Source organism: Cibotium barometz, chromosome 54 (genome assembly GCF_041138505.1).
Source record: "Cibotium barometz isolate CiBa-2024 chromosome 54, ASM4113850v1, whole genome shotgun sequence".
Taxonomy (NCBI): Eukaryota; Viridiplantae; Streptophyta; class Polypodiopsida; order Cyatheales; family Cibotiaceae; genus Cibotium; species Cibotium barometz.
The window spans coordinates 17,381,215-17,393,925 of NC_141099.1; the positions used below are offsets into that span (position 1 = coordinate 17,381,215).

The following is a 12,711-nucleotide window of genomic DNA, read 5'->3' on the forward strand; positions in this document are numbered from 1 at the left end:
ACACTTGTAACTTCCGCTTTACACTTATCGTTATAGCTTTTACTTACCATTCTAGCTCATGGGAGGCCCAAATCTATAAAGTGGAGCTCTCTCTCTTCATTTAGAGGACGCTCTCTTGCAGCAGACTAGCCTCTACTATGATGGTTGCTCGCATTCTTGTCTATAAAACTTTATGGAGAGTTCCTACACTCTTTCACTCCCCTCAAAAGAAGGTTTCTCTATTTCTATAGCCTCTTGATGGCTGTACCGAGCTGATTAATGTACTATACCAGTTGCATTAAGTGATGTACCAGTTGATTTGAGGTTTGTATCTATTGTACCAGCCGATATAACTTATTGTACCGGTTGAATGGAGAGTTGTATCTGTTGTACCAACCCATGCACTTGTACTCGTTGAATGGAGGGCCTGCTGTTTCAGATTTTAAATTTGTTGTACTAGCCCATGTTGCTGTTGTACCCGTCTAAATGGAGAGCTGTACCTATTGTGCCAGCTCTATTGCATGAAGACCTGTGGCTTTTTGGGGAAGATTCAATACCCACACGGAGATTATATTGTTGGCTTGGCATTTCTACAACCTGTGTACGGGGCTGAATTTTATGGTTGCCTCATGTTGGGCTATGTTATGACATTTGTGTATGAATAATCCGGCATCTCTCATGGTAAGAGTAAGGCCCTCAAAGCTTGTACATGATATTTTATCCATGGGAGATAAAATACTCCAAGGGGGGGGGGGGGGGGGGGGGGGTCAGCCCATTCTGGCCTCTATGTGGTGTCAGTTGTGCACATCTCTCTTTTACAATTTTGTGGATTAAGTGGCATACGTTTAAAGTTGTGGCCAATTTAAGTCTTTAATTGCATTAATGGTCAAGTGTTTTGCGTAACTCCCAGGCCCTTCGGAAGTTACATTGGTATCAGAGCATTTGCTTTTTCACTCTCTTGTGTGAAGACAATCTTGTTGGGGTATAAGCACTGGCTATTAGTGTAGTCAAATACACCCGGCATATCCACTTATGGGAGTAGTCATGCATCAAGGCATGTGCAAAAGACAATCTAACTTGTAGATTCTTAGAATCTATTTTGGAATCGTGGAATTGGCCTTGTTGCATGTATTCTCTTCTATATGAAATTGGCTATTTATGCCTCACTTATGGATCTTATTATCAAGCTCAAAGGCAACCGATATGGGAAAATATCTTTTAGCTGGCATGGTGGGTTCATAACCCTCACATCACAAGATCGAACCTGAAAAAGGAAAGCTAAGTATACTTTGAGATTGCAAAGTTGGTGCTTTTGCTACTTATTATAAAGTGCTTTTGATATTCACTAACCCTTGTATGCATGTACGAGGAGAATAGTGTGTCGTTGTTTGCCTTGAGATGGTTTTAGAGTAATTATGTTTTTGGCTCCCTTTGTTTGGGATGCATTGGACTTATGGAATTCATGGTTATCTCATGGATCGAGGATTTCTATTGGCGGCCGAAATGCCTGTAAAATTATTGGTAGCCGAAATGCCTATAAACTATGTGTAGTATAAATGTTTATGGAGCACCATGATATCTATGCTTGAAGTGATTCTTATCCTAACTTGTTTCCACCTCTACTTCAAGGTGTGTGGTCAAAGTACCAACACAAAGTGCAAGTGGTAGAGCGGACACATGACGCCTACTTGGCAGAGACGTGTCTACACCAAGGGTCATGTGGACTGGCACCTTGTTGGTAAGGGACTAAGTCTATCGCAAGTGTCAATAGACTGGAATCTAGTACGCTGGGGACTTGATGTCTGCACTCAAATCCAATGGACGTTCTCTATCTATGTGCATGGTCAATCACTCTTCTATTTTTCGGCTTGGTCTTCGCATGTGTATGTATGGAAGTCACTTTCAGTGAAGAGCAGCATGAGTTTGACGTGACACTGGGGATTGGGGAACGAGTAATTGCTCCTTGGAGTTGGATTCAACAAGGAGTATAGACAAAGAGACATGATTTGATATCTAGACTTATGGGACTGTTTTGTGTCGTCACCCATTTATTTAGGACATGATTATGATAACTGGATTTATGGGACTGTTTTATCTCGTCCATTTATTTGGGACATGATTTTGATATTGCTATTATGGAGACTTACTTGGTCTCGTCTATTTATGTGGAACATGGATTCGTTCACTCATATTGGATTTTTGAAACTATCTAGTCTAGCCACTTGATGAGACATGATTATATTTTGGATATAGCTTGAAGCTTAAAGTTGTGGACAACTTTTAAGAAGCTAGGAAGGATGTCACCAACTTGGACATTTTTCAACATCAAAGTCGTCTAGTGGACTCCACAACGTCTAAATATTTGAAAAGTACAAGCTTTCGTAACGGGAAATTATCGTGGAATACAACAGATCACACTCCTAAAATCTAGGAGGGTTAGACAACCCAGAATGAAAATTTCGTTCGCGTCATGACTTCCGTAAGCTAGACAAATGGAAGGACTTGCTGAAGAACCTTTGACAGAATACCTACGAGTTGAGATATTTTTAGGGAGAGTTTATGGGAGAGCCATCTCTTAAATTCGAACATGTGGCAAGACAGTGGATCAAAGTGAGACAAGTAGCCTCACACTTGTCACCTCACCTTTACACTTGTCATTATAGCGTTTACTTACCATTCTACCTCATGGTAGGCCCAAATCTATAAATTAGAGCCCTCTCTCTTTATTTAGAGGAGGCTCTCTTGCTGCCAATGTCACATGCATCCCGCACTTGGATGCCACATAGACATATCTGTACAGAAGGTGTAGGACCTGGGATGGTGAACTGGTCCCATGTGAGCCCAGTCCGGGACAAGTCAGCAAGGGATCCATCTCAGTCGTCTGAGGTCAGGTGTGCATTGTCCTGCACATGAGTCCAAGGTCAGGTGTGCACTGTCCTGCACATGAAATAGTGCCAGTCCGCGCTGTGAGCCTCCCTCTGGAATGATGTCAAGGATTCTGTGTATCTGGTATGGTACCGAATGCTAGATCATGCACTTGCCTCGTGGGACGAGCCATGAAGCAATTATTGGGCTATAGGGCAGGTATGGGGCAGCCCATACAGGCTGCCCAGCCTCAGGGTACTTACAAAATCAGTGTTCCAGCCCATCTGGAATTAGGCGCACGATGACCAGCCATCTAGGAAATGATGCACAGCATTTCATGTGTTTTTTCCAGCATTTAATGCTAATTATTAGTCGTGGGACAAAACAGGACTGGCCGACTGGACTTAAGCTGGCCAACTGCCCTTGGTGGGTTAGTATAAATAGAGGAGCCCACAATCCCATTATATCATCTCATATTTCACCAAGAGCTCAAGCATACAAGGGCTAGGACAGCCAAGAAGTTGCTAAGCAAAGGGGTGAAGGACTGCAGGTCAAAGGCAGAGTTTTCTCAGCCAAGAAAGGTCAAGATTTCTGTATTTTCTTTCAAATTTACATCATTCTAATAAAGCAAATACACCATCCGTGGTGGGGGCCCTACAGAGGGTATTTGGGACCCAATACTGTGTCCTCTCCATCTCTCCCTCTCGCTCTCTATTTTCTGCACATCTTCATTCAGTTTTGTGCGTTAATTCCGTCGTGAAAAGAGTGCTGATTTCTGAGCATTGAAGTTACCGATCTTCTCCAAACTTCCGCATGTTGCAGCCGAGTATCCTCTGCTATGATGATTGCTTGCATTCTTGTCTACAATACTTTATAGAGAGTTCCTACACCCCTTCACTCCCCTCAACAAAAGTTTTCCCTATTTCTATAGCCTCTTGATGCATGTACCGAGCTGATTTATGTGCCATACCGGTTGCATTAAGTGATGTACCAATTGATTTGAGGGTTGTGCCGTTATACCAGCCCACTTGGGGCCGCGCCGCCGCCCGTGGAGGGGGAGGGGGGGGCGTTCTGGCCTCTATGCAGTGTCAGTTGTGCACGTCTCTCTTTTAGAGTTCTATGGAGTAAGTAAAATATGTTTAAGGCTGTGACCAATTTAAGTGTTTAATTGCATTAATGGTCAAGTGTTTTGTGAAACTCCTTCGGCCTTCCGAAAGTTACAACTACGGAGAAGGGCTGGAATTTTGCTATCCTGCAAAGTGCGAATATCAACCATCTAGGCACAGTGCTTCCTTCCAAAATGGATGTCCTTTCCTCTGTCACCATGTCATCCACATCTTTTTGAGTAACATGCTGATCATTAGGCTGATCCCAAGCATCTAAATATTGTCTTTCATGAGGCATATCATACTCTATAGCTGGATGATTTGATCTAACATCAACTCACACTCGCAGCAGCCCATCAAACATGCTTGTAAGCCTACATTATATTATTTGCTGAAGTCAAGCATGGACTGAACTGAATTTTCAACAGCAAACACAACATCTCTACAAACAAGAATCTTCTGCGAGATTGGGTTGTAAAGACGGTATGTTAGAAATAATGTCCTGACATTATTATGGGCAGTGGCCAATGTATTAGGACCGGCCGGGCACTTTTTACTCACTTTAAGTGAGGTTTTTTCCCCGCGCCCAATAAGGCGCCCAACTTACCGTTATGTGAAACGGGCACCAGTTAGGGCTATTATATGCCCTAAGTTTTGTAACAAACTTATCTTCATTATTTTGAGCTCCATCGTTTTGCTCCTTGCCTCCACACGTTTTGTTCTGTTTCTTCGTGTGCTCCACACCGTCTCTCACACTCACAATTGGTATCAGAGCAGGTTGTTGTTCCTACTCCCGCCTTCCCTACTGCTGGTGAAGCACTTTCGTCGCGAAGAAACAGGTCTATTGTGCTGGTCGCCTGCTTCTGGTGCTGAAAAACAGGTCGCCCTCCTTCTACAGACCTGGGCGACTGCTTTCTGTGTGTCTCGGGCACGTGCTGGTCGTTTTTCTACAGGCCGTACAGCATCTGTGCAGCACGTGTGGCTGCTGGTTGCTGTTTTTCAGTCCGTACAGGTCTGCACGACCAGTTTTGGTGCTGTTTTCTGATAGTACAGCAGTCGTACAGCAGTCGTACAGCCCTATCTGCTGTTTTCTGTCCGTACAGTTCTGTACAGCACCTGCTGGGTGCTGTTTTTCTGTCCGTACAGCCTTCTGTACCGTCTTCTGCATCAGTTCTTACCTCAGCAATCTGCAGCAGCAACTCGGGTGAGTCTACCTGCTGAATTTTGGAGCTTAACTGTGAATTTTGTCAGCAAATCAAGTCAGAAATTTGGGGCTTTTGCTGTTTTTGTGTTGCCTGCACAATCTGTGACAGCTCCCACAGGTTTTTTGTGGGAATCAGAGAAATTTGAGCCACCAGAAATTTGGGGCTTTTGTTGCTGTGCTGTCTATCTGTGTGAAACAGACAGTCTCGAGCAATATTTGTGGACTCTTGTGCAGTTAGTCTCTTTTGCAGGTTGCAGGTTGCTCTCATGGCACAGAACACCGCTGATGTGTTTGGGTTTTTAGCCCAGGAAGATAAGTTGGATGGAACCAACTATTCCCTGTGGAGCTTTATGATCAGGAATCTGCTAGTTGCAAAGAATTTGTGGAATTATGTAAGTGGAGCTGAGGCAAGGCCTATGCATGTGGCCCCAGCTACCCCTCCACAACATGGCAGGCAGCAGGTTGTACCACCAGCTCCTCAGGCACCTACACAGGAACAAACTAGGTGGGATTCCAGGGATGCTCAGGCACTCTCTTTGATTGCACTTTCAGTTAAGAGGTCCATTATTCCGCATATCCGTTCATGCAGGACATCTCAGGCTGCATGGGATACTTTGGAGCACATGTATCAGGCTCGCAATGAGGCTAGAGTTGCCTTTTTGAAGCGGGAACTATCACACTTGTGCATGGATGAGGGTGATTCTATGCAGGATCATCTTACGAAGATTCAGGATTTGAGAGAACAGCTCTTGAATATTGATGAAATCATTTCTGATGCTGAGATGGTCACCACTACACTTAACTCTTTGCCGAGCTCTTATTTGGGTTTTCATACATCTCTTCACTTGTCCATGAGGGGTAATCCAGTCCCTCTATCCTTTCAGGATTTGGTTGGACTTTTGCTGCAGGAAGAGCAGACTCGGAAAAATGTCATGCAAAGAGGTGGTGAGCAAGCATTATTTGCCAAGAACAAGGGCAAAGGAAAATCTGGTGCATATAAGCCTAAGTCAGAATCAGGACAGCCATCTAGTAAAGAGAAGGATGATGCACAGAAACCTAAAAAGAAGGGTAAGTGCCATTACTGCAAGAAAACAGGTCACTATATTCATGAATGTCCTAAGAGGATAGCCAAGGAAAAGAAGAAAGAGTCTGGTAATTCAGTTGAAGACTCTTCAGATGTGGATAACAAGAAAGATGATGCCACAGTCAATCTTGTGGAAGAGGATTGGTGCTTCTTTACTTGCAGCTATGATCCCTCAAATCAGGTACATTCACTCAGTGTGAGTGAAAGTGGTGATGTATGGTTCTTTGACAGTGGTGCCTCAAGGCACATCACGTCCAGAAAGGATTTGTTTGGCAAGATGGTACCTTCTTCATGTGGCAGAAAGGTTACGTGTGCAAATAATGCTTCTTATCCAGTTCAGGGCACAGGGGATGTTATGCTTACAGCCATTAATGGCTCCGAATTTCTCCTTCAGGATGTATTGTATGTGCCTGGGATAAAGAAGAATCTTCTCTCAGTGTCTTCTTTTGCAAAGAGAGGGCTGGTTGTTTCCTTTGAGGATACTAAATGTATGGTCCGTGACAGGGAAAGTGACTTTGCTTTGGTTGCTACAGGGACCTTATGTCGCGGTTTGTACCGTCTTGATCCTTATGAGAGGCACAGTGCATGTGTTGTTTCTACCTTTACATCTGCTATGCAGGATGCAGAGTTGTGGCATGCCAGGTTTGGGCATGTAAATTATGGCAGTCTCATGGCACTTCAGAAGCTGAAAATGGTAGATGCCCTACCTAATTTAGAGACTCCTCCCAGACATGTGTGTGAGGGATGTATTTTGGGAAAGATGCATCGTCAGGCTTTCAAAAAGGATAGAGTTGTTAGAGCTGTCCGCAAATTGCAGCTCATTCACAGTGATGTATGTGGTCCAATGAGGACACAATCCTTGGGAGGTCATTGGTATTTTGTTACTTTTATTGATGACTTTTCCAGATATGCCTGGGTGTATGCTTTGAAGAACAAATCTGATGTCTTTATGCATTTCCGACATTATGTCAACATGGTTGAAAATGCAACAGGACAAAAAGTGCAGACTCTCAGAACTGACAGAGGGGGGGAATACTTATCTAAAGTATTTGATGCTTTTTGTTTAGAGAAGGGCATAGTACACCAGTGTACTACACCATATACACCTCAGCAGAATGGTGTGGCCGAACGAAAGAATAGGTCACTCATGGAGATGGCCAGGTGTATGCTGAAAGCAAAGGGATTGCCACATAAGTTTTGGGTGGAAGCTCTTATGTGTGCCACTCATGTGTTGAACAGGTGCCCTACAAAGGCACTCAGATCTGTTACACCCTATGAAGCTTGGTTTGATCGGAAACCTAGTGTTGATTATTTTCGTGTGTTTGGTTGCTTGGCTTATGCACATGTACCACAGGAGCTTCGTGGGAAGCTTGATGATAAAGCCATAAAGTGCATATTTGTTGGCTACAGCAGTCAAAGTAAAGGGTACCGTCTCTATAATCCTGTCACACGCAGGATTTTTGTGAGCAGAGATGTTGTTTTTGCAGAGAATTCAGCACAACCCATTGCTGAATTTAAATTTCAGCAACCTCAGGAGTCTTTTGATGTATTTGAAGGGTTGATACCCATTGGCATAGGAACCACAGCTGATATACCGGCTGAATTTCAGAATTTGCAGCCACCACCTCGTGTGTTTGATGCTTTAAATCAGCCCCAGGCTGAGCCTAACATACAGCAAGCAGAAGAGGATATTGTTGTACAAGAGAGGACAGCTTTGCAAGAAGCTAGAACCATTCCTCGTTGGGCTATACAGACTCTTCAAGAGAGTAGACTTGCTGCTCCATTACCAGGTAGGACACGTAGGAGTACACGTGAGGCTGAAAGCTCTCATTTTTCAGAGTCAGCTTGGGTGAGTTCTATTATGGATGAAGAGGAACCTGAGAGTTTTGAAGATGCAAGTGAAAATCAGCATTGGATGCAGGCCATGCAAGCTGAATTGGATTCTATTGTTAAGAATCATACATGGGATTTGGTGGATTTGCCTCCTAGCAAGAAGACAATTGGTACAAAGTGGGTTTATAAGGTTAAACGCAAACCAGATGGTACCATTGACAGGTACAAAGCAAGGCTGGTTGCTAAGGGCTATGCTCAGAAAAAGGGCATAGATTATGAAGAAACTTTTGCCCCCACTTCTCAGATGACCACCATCCGTGTTGTTGTTGCTATGGCTGCACATTATGGCTGGTTTGTACATCAGTTGGATATAAAAACAACCTTTTTGAATGGTGATCTTGAGGAAGAGGTTTATGTGATACAACCTCTTGGTTTTGCTATGTCTGGTCAAGAGCACAAGGTGTGCAAGTTGAGGAAAGCTTTGTATGGCTTAAAACAAGCACCGCGTGCCTGGTATGCAAAGATTGATGCATTTTTGACTAGCCAGGGGTTCACCAACAGTCCAACTGAAAGCACCCTCTACATCAAGAAAGATGGGGGGGATCCCCATGTAGATGATATGTTGCTCACAGGTACTGATGCGGATAAAATTTCAGATTTTAAATCCGAACTCAAATCTGCTTTTGAGATGTCAGATATGGGTATGTTGCACTATTACTTGGGCATACAGTTCATACAAAGTGAGAAGGGTATCGTTATGTTACAGTCGAAGTATGTACAGAGACTGTTGGAAAGATTCAAATTTCAGGATTGTAAGCCTATTTCCACTCCTATGGAACCAGGGCTGAAACTTACAGTACATGATGGCAGTGAATCTTTTGATGCTATTCTCTATTGTCAGGCTGTTGGGTGCCTGATTTACTTGTGCAACACCAGACCGGATATTCAGTATGCAGTATCCCAGGTGAGCAGATATATGCACAGCCCACGGATGCTTCATTGGCAAGCTGTAAAGCGTGTGTTTCGTTACTTGCAAGGCACCAAGTCTTATGGCTTGATGTTTCCCAAGGGGGGTGACTTGCATTTACATGCATACAGTGATTCAGATTGGGCTGGTGACTTCGACACAAGGCAGTCTACCAGTGGTAATTGTTTCTTTTTGGGACACTCATGCATTTCATGGTTGAGCAAGAAACAATCTACAGTAGCTACCTCGTCTTGTGAGGCTGAGTACAGGGCAGCTTTCACAACGACAGTGGAATGTGTTTGGCTACGCAGACTCTTGGCAGATCTTCATCCTTTATTGGAGGAGCCTACTCCGATTCTCACTGACAGTCAGAGTGCTATTGCAGTAGCACGGAATCCTGTGTTTCATGCACGAACGAAACACATAGAGATACATTATCATTATGTCAGAGAAAGACTTCATGCAGGGGAGATCAGCATGATCTATTGTCCAACACATGACAATGTCGCAGACATTTTCACCAAAGCTTTACCTTGAGAAAAGTTTGAAGCTTTCCGCAAAGCTTTAGGCTTACTTCCTTTTGGTGATTGACATCATGCCTTGTACCCACATTGGCACTGCAGGGGGGTGTTAGAAATAATGTCCTGACATTATTATGGGCAGTGGCCAATGTATTAGGACCGGCCGGGCACTTTTTACTCACTTTAAGTGAGGTTTTTTCCCCGCGCCCAATAAGGCGCCCAACTTACCGTTATGTGAAACGGGCACCAGTTAGGGCTATTATATGCCCTAAGTTTTGTAACAAACTTATCTTCATTATTTTGAGCTCCATCGTTTTGCTCCTTGCCTCCACACGTTTTGTTCTGTTTCTTCGTGTGCTCCACACCGTCTCTCACACTCACACGGTAGCCCTTGCTCTCGCTATTGTAGCCCACAAAAATGCATTTAACCACCTTGTCCTCTAGATTGGACCTATGTTGTTGTCGCACATGTGCATATGCCAAACAAACAAAGACCCTCGTGTAGTCCACCTTGGGCTTCCTGTTGTACCCTCGTGTAGTCCACCTTGGCCTCATACGGTGTGATTATCTTCAAGGCTTTAGTCACACATCTATTCAACGCATGAGTTGTGCACATAAGTGTTTCCATCCAGAATTGATGAGGCAATTTCTGACCTTTCACCACATGTTCTTCCTCTCAGCAACAGCATTCTGTTGTGGTGAATATGGCACTCTAAAGTGATGTTTAATGGCCTTTTGCAACAAATAAACCTTGAATACATCAGACATGTAGTTCCCCTCTCGGTCTGAATGGAGACGGGTTCGCACTTTGCAACCAGTTTCATTTTCCGCCATTGCCACATAATGTTGAAAGCACATGAACACCTCAGATTTCACCTTCAACGGATACACCCATGCAAACCTTGAATAGCCATCGATGTTTGTGACAAAATACAAGTGTCCTTCCATGGATGGTGTCCTCATAGGACCAAATACATCACTATGTATAAGCTGTAAATTTTGGACAGCTCTCACAGATCCATCCTTACGACATTTTCCAATGCATTTTGCCCAAAATACACCCCTCACAAACATGGCCAACTAGTGGCTCCAAATGCCGCATATCTGAAACCATCTGATCTTTTGCAAAAGAATCAAACAATGCCCAAACCAAGCATGCCACAACTCTGCATCTTTCATTGCAGGAGTTCTGGTAGTCACCGAGTATGCACCGTGTTGTTGCCTCTCATATCCATCCAGCTGATATAGGCCATGGTATAATGTTCCAGATGTCATGATCGTATTGTTTTTTTCACAATCCCTAACTGTGCATTTGTCATCTCCAAAATTCACCATTAAACCTTCTCTAGAAAAGGTAGAACCAGAAAGTAGATTCCTTTTAATTCCTGGAGCATATAGCACATCATGAAGGCAACGATCTCTCCCATTAGCAGCAATGAGTACAATCTCCCTTCACGAGATAAGAAGAGTTATTTGACATGAGACTCTTTTACCATCTGGTGCTTTCGCCCTAAGCTGATGAACAAGACCTTTCTGAAGGTAATCTAGAGGCCCACTATCAAAGAACCAAATAGCATCAGAATTCTTTGACGCACTAAGAGAGATGATGTGCTCAAAGGGATCGTAACTGCATATCAAAAAAGCCCAATTATCATGTTTAAAGTTTGCAAACACCTCTTCTTTCTTAGCACTAGAACCATCTGCAACTGTTCTCCTTTGCAAGTCTTTTTTTGCATTCATTGTTGTGGTAACTTGATAAGGTATCACCTCATCAATATTGAGCAGTTGCTCTCGAAGATCATGGATCTTAGTCAAGTGCTCTAACATAGAATCACCCTAAGTCATATGAAGCAAGTCCAACTACCTTTTCAAATATGCAACTCTAGACTCATTTCTAGCCTGATAGATGGCCTCCAACATTTTGGCAATCCTACATGACCAAATATCAAGCATTATGGACCTGTTAACCAACAAAGCCATGAAAGACGTGGCCTATGCAAACCTTGCATCCCATCTTCTTTGCTCTTGTGTCGGAGCACGTAGTATCTACACTTCTTGAGCACCTCTCTCCTTAGCTTTTTCCCGTGTTGTAAGCTGAATGTTAGCTGGATGAGCATCATCACCACCGCGACAAGGCCCTTAGAGACTAGCAAATTCCTGATCATAAAGCTTCGAAGGGAACAGTTTGTCCCATCAAGCTTTTCTTCCTCTGCCAAAACAACAAATACATCTCGTACTTGATGGCCCATAATGCACACACAAAATTACTGAATGTTGCAAGTAACCACAAAAGGAAAATTTTGTCCTGCTAATGCAAAATCCCCAAATGTGTACTCAATGCACTCAAGGCAAACCCAAGTGATGCTAATTGCCCTTCTATAATACAGTCAATTGCATTCACTGCCTATAAAGGGGTAAAATTAACAGCTGAAAATGAAATGCCTTAAAAATTGTTACCAGATTTAAGTGATTTTGCAGTCGATTTGGTGAAATCCCTTCAATTTGGCAAAAACCCCCAAATTTCCCAAAAAACAGGTACGTTAATTTTTGAAGAAACTCTTATTTTGACAAAAGCCCCAAAGTTTTAAGTGTGCATGTACACGTGACAATCAACTGGTACAGCAACACGTATACAACAGATACAATAGGGTACATCAAGTACACTACGATACAACTGACGTGTACAAAAACTCTAGATATACAAACCAAACAATATGGACTGTACTGAGCAGCACAAGGATGCATGGACGGATATTGGACAGGGCAAGCTGAACAGTGGGCACTGATACCATTGTTGGGTGTTGAGAAGGGCAAGAATGCAAACTCACACACACAAAGAGTAGTCGACTTGCAAAATTGTGGAAATGAGAGCACGTTTCTTTCTTGAGATATGGTGCAAAAATAAAAGTACACCCTAAGTACAAGAGTAGTGATTTAGAGTCACATCACAACAAATGCCTTGATCACATATAAAAGCCTTCATTCCAAGTCATTCCCTTGCCTTTTGCATAAGTCCAAATTATTCCACCTGGCAAGTTACGAGGATGGGGGAGGCTTTTTGTTAAGGGGGAGCTCTTGGGGCTTGTAGTTGTGGTGGAGCTCCTTAATCATGCCTTGTTGACCTGAGGTCCGGGTGTTGGCACCAGTGGTGT

The 12,711-nt window shown here is 43.4% G+C and overlaps 1 protein-coding gene across 8 annotated transcripts in view; it reads right to left on the bottom strand.

Annotated features, from left to right (window-relative positions):
• LOC147607906 (uncharacterized) overlaps nucleotides 1-12,711 on the bottom strand; it is a 95,444-nt gene that overhangs the window by 42,725 nt on the left and 40,008 nt on the right. The window contains exon 9 of one of the 8 annotated variants that reach the window (XM_086789949.1): nucleotides 12,017-12,054. The exons of 6 other annotated variants lie outside the window; for them this stretch is intronic. In XM_086789949.1, coding sequence (XP_086646075.1) covers nucleotides 12,022-12,054 — 33 coding nt within the window. In that variant the 3' untranslated portion in view covers nucleotides 12,017-12,021. Of the gene's footprint in view, nucleotides 1-11,617; nucleotides 11,769-12,016; nucleotides 12,055-12,711 lie in introns of those variants that run through there. One more of the 8 variants, XM_086789948.1, reaches the window with a different exon arrangement.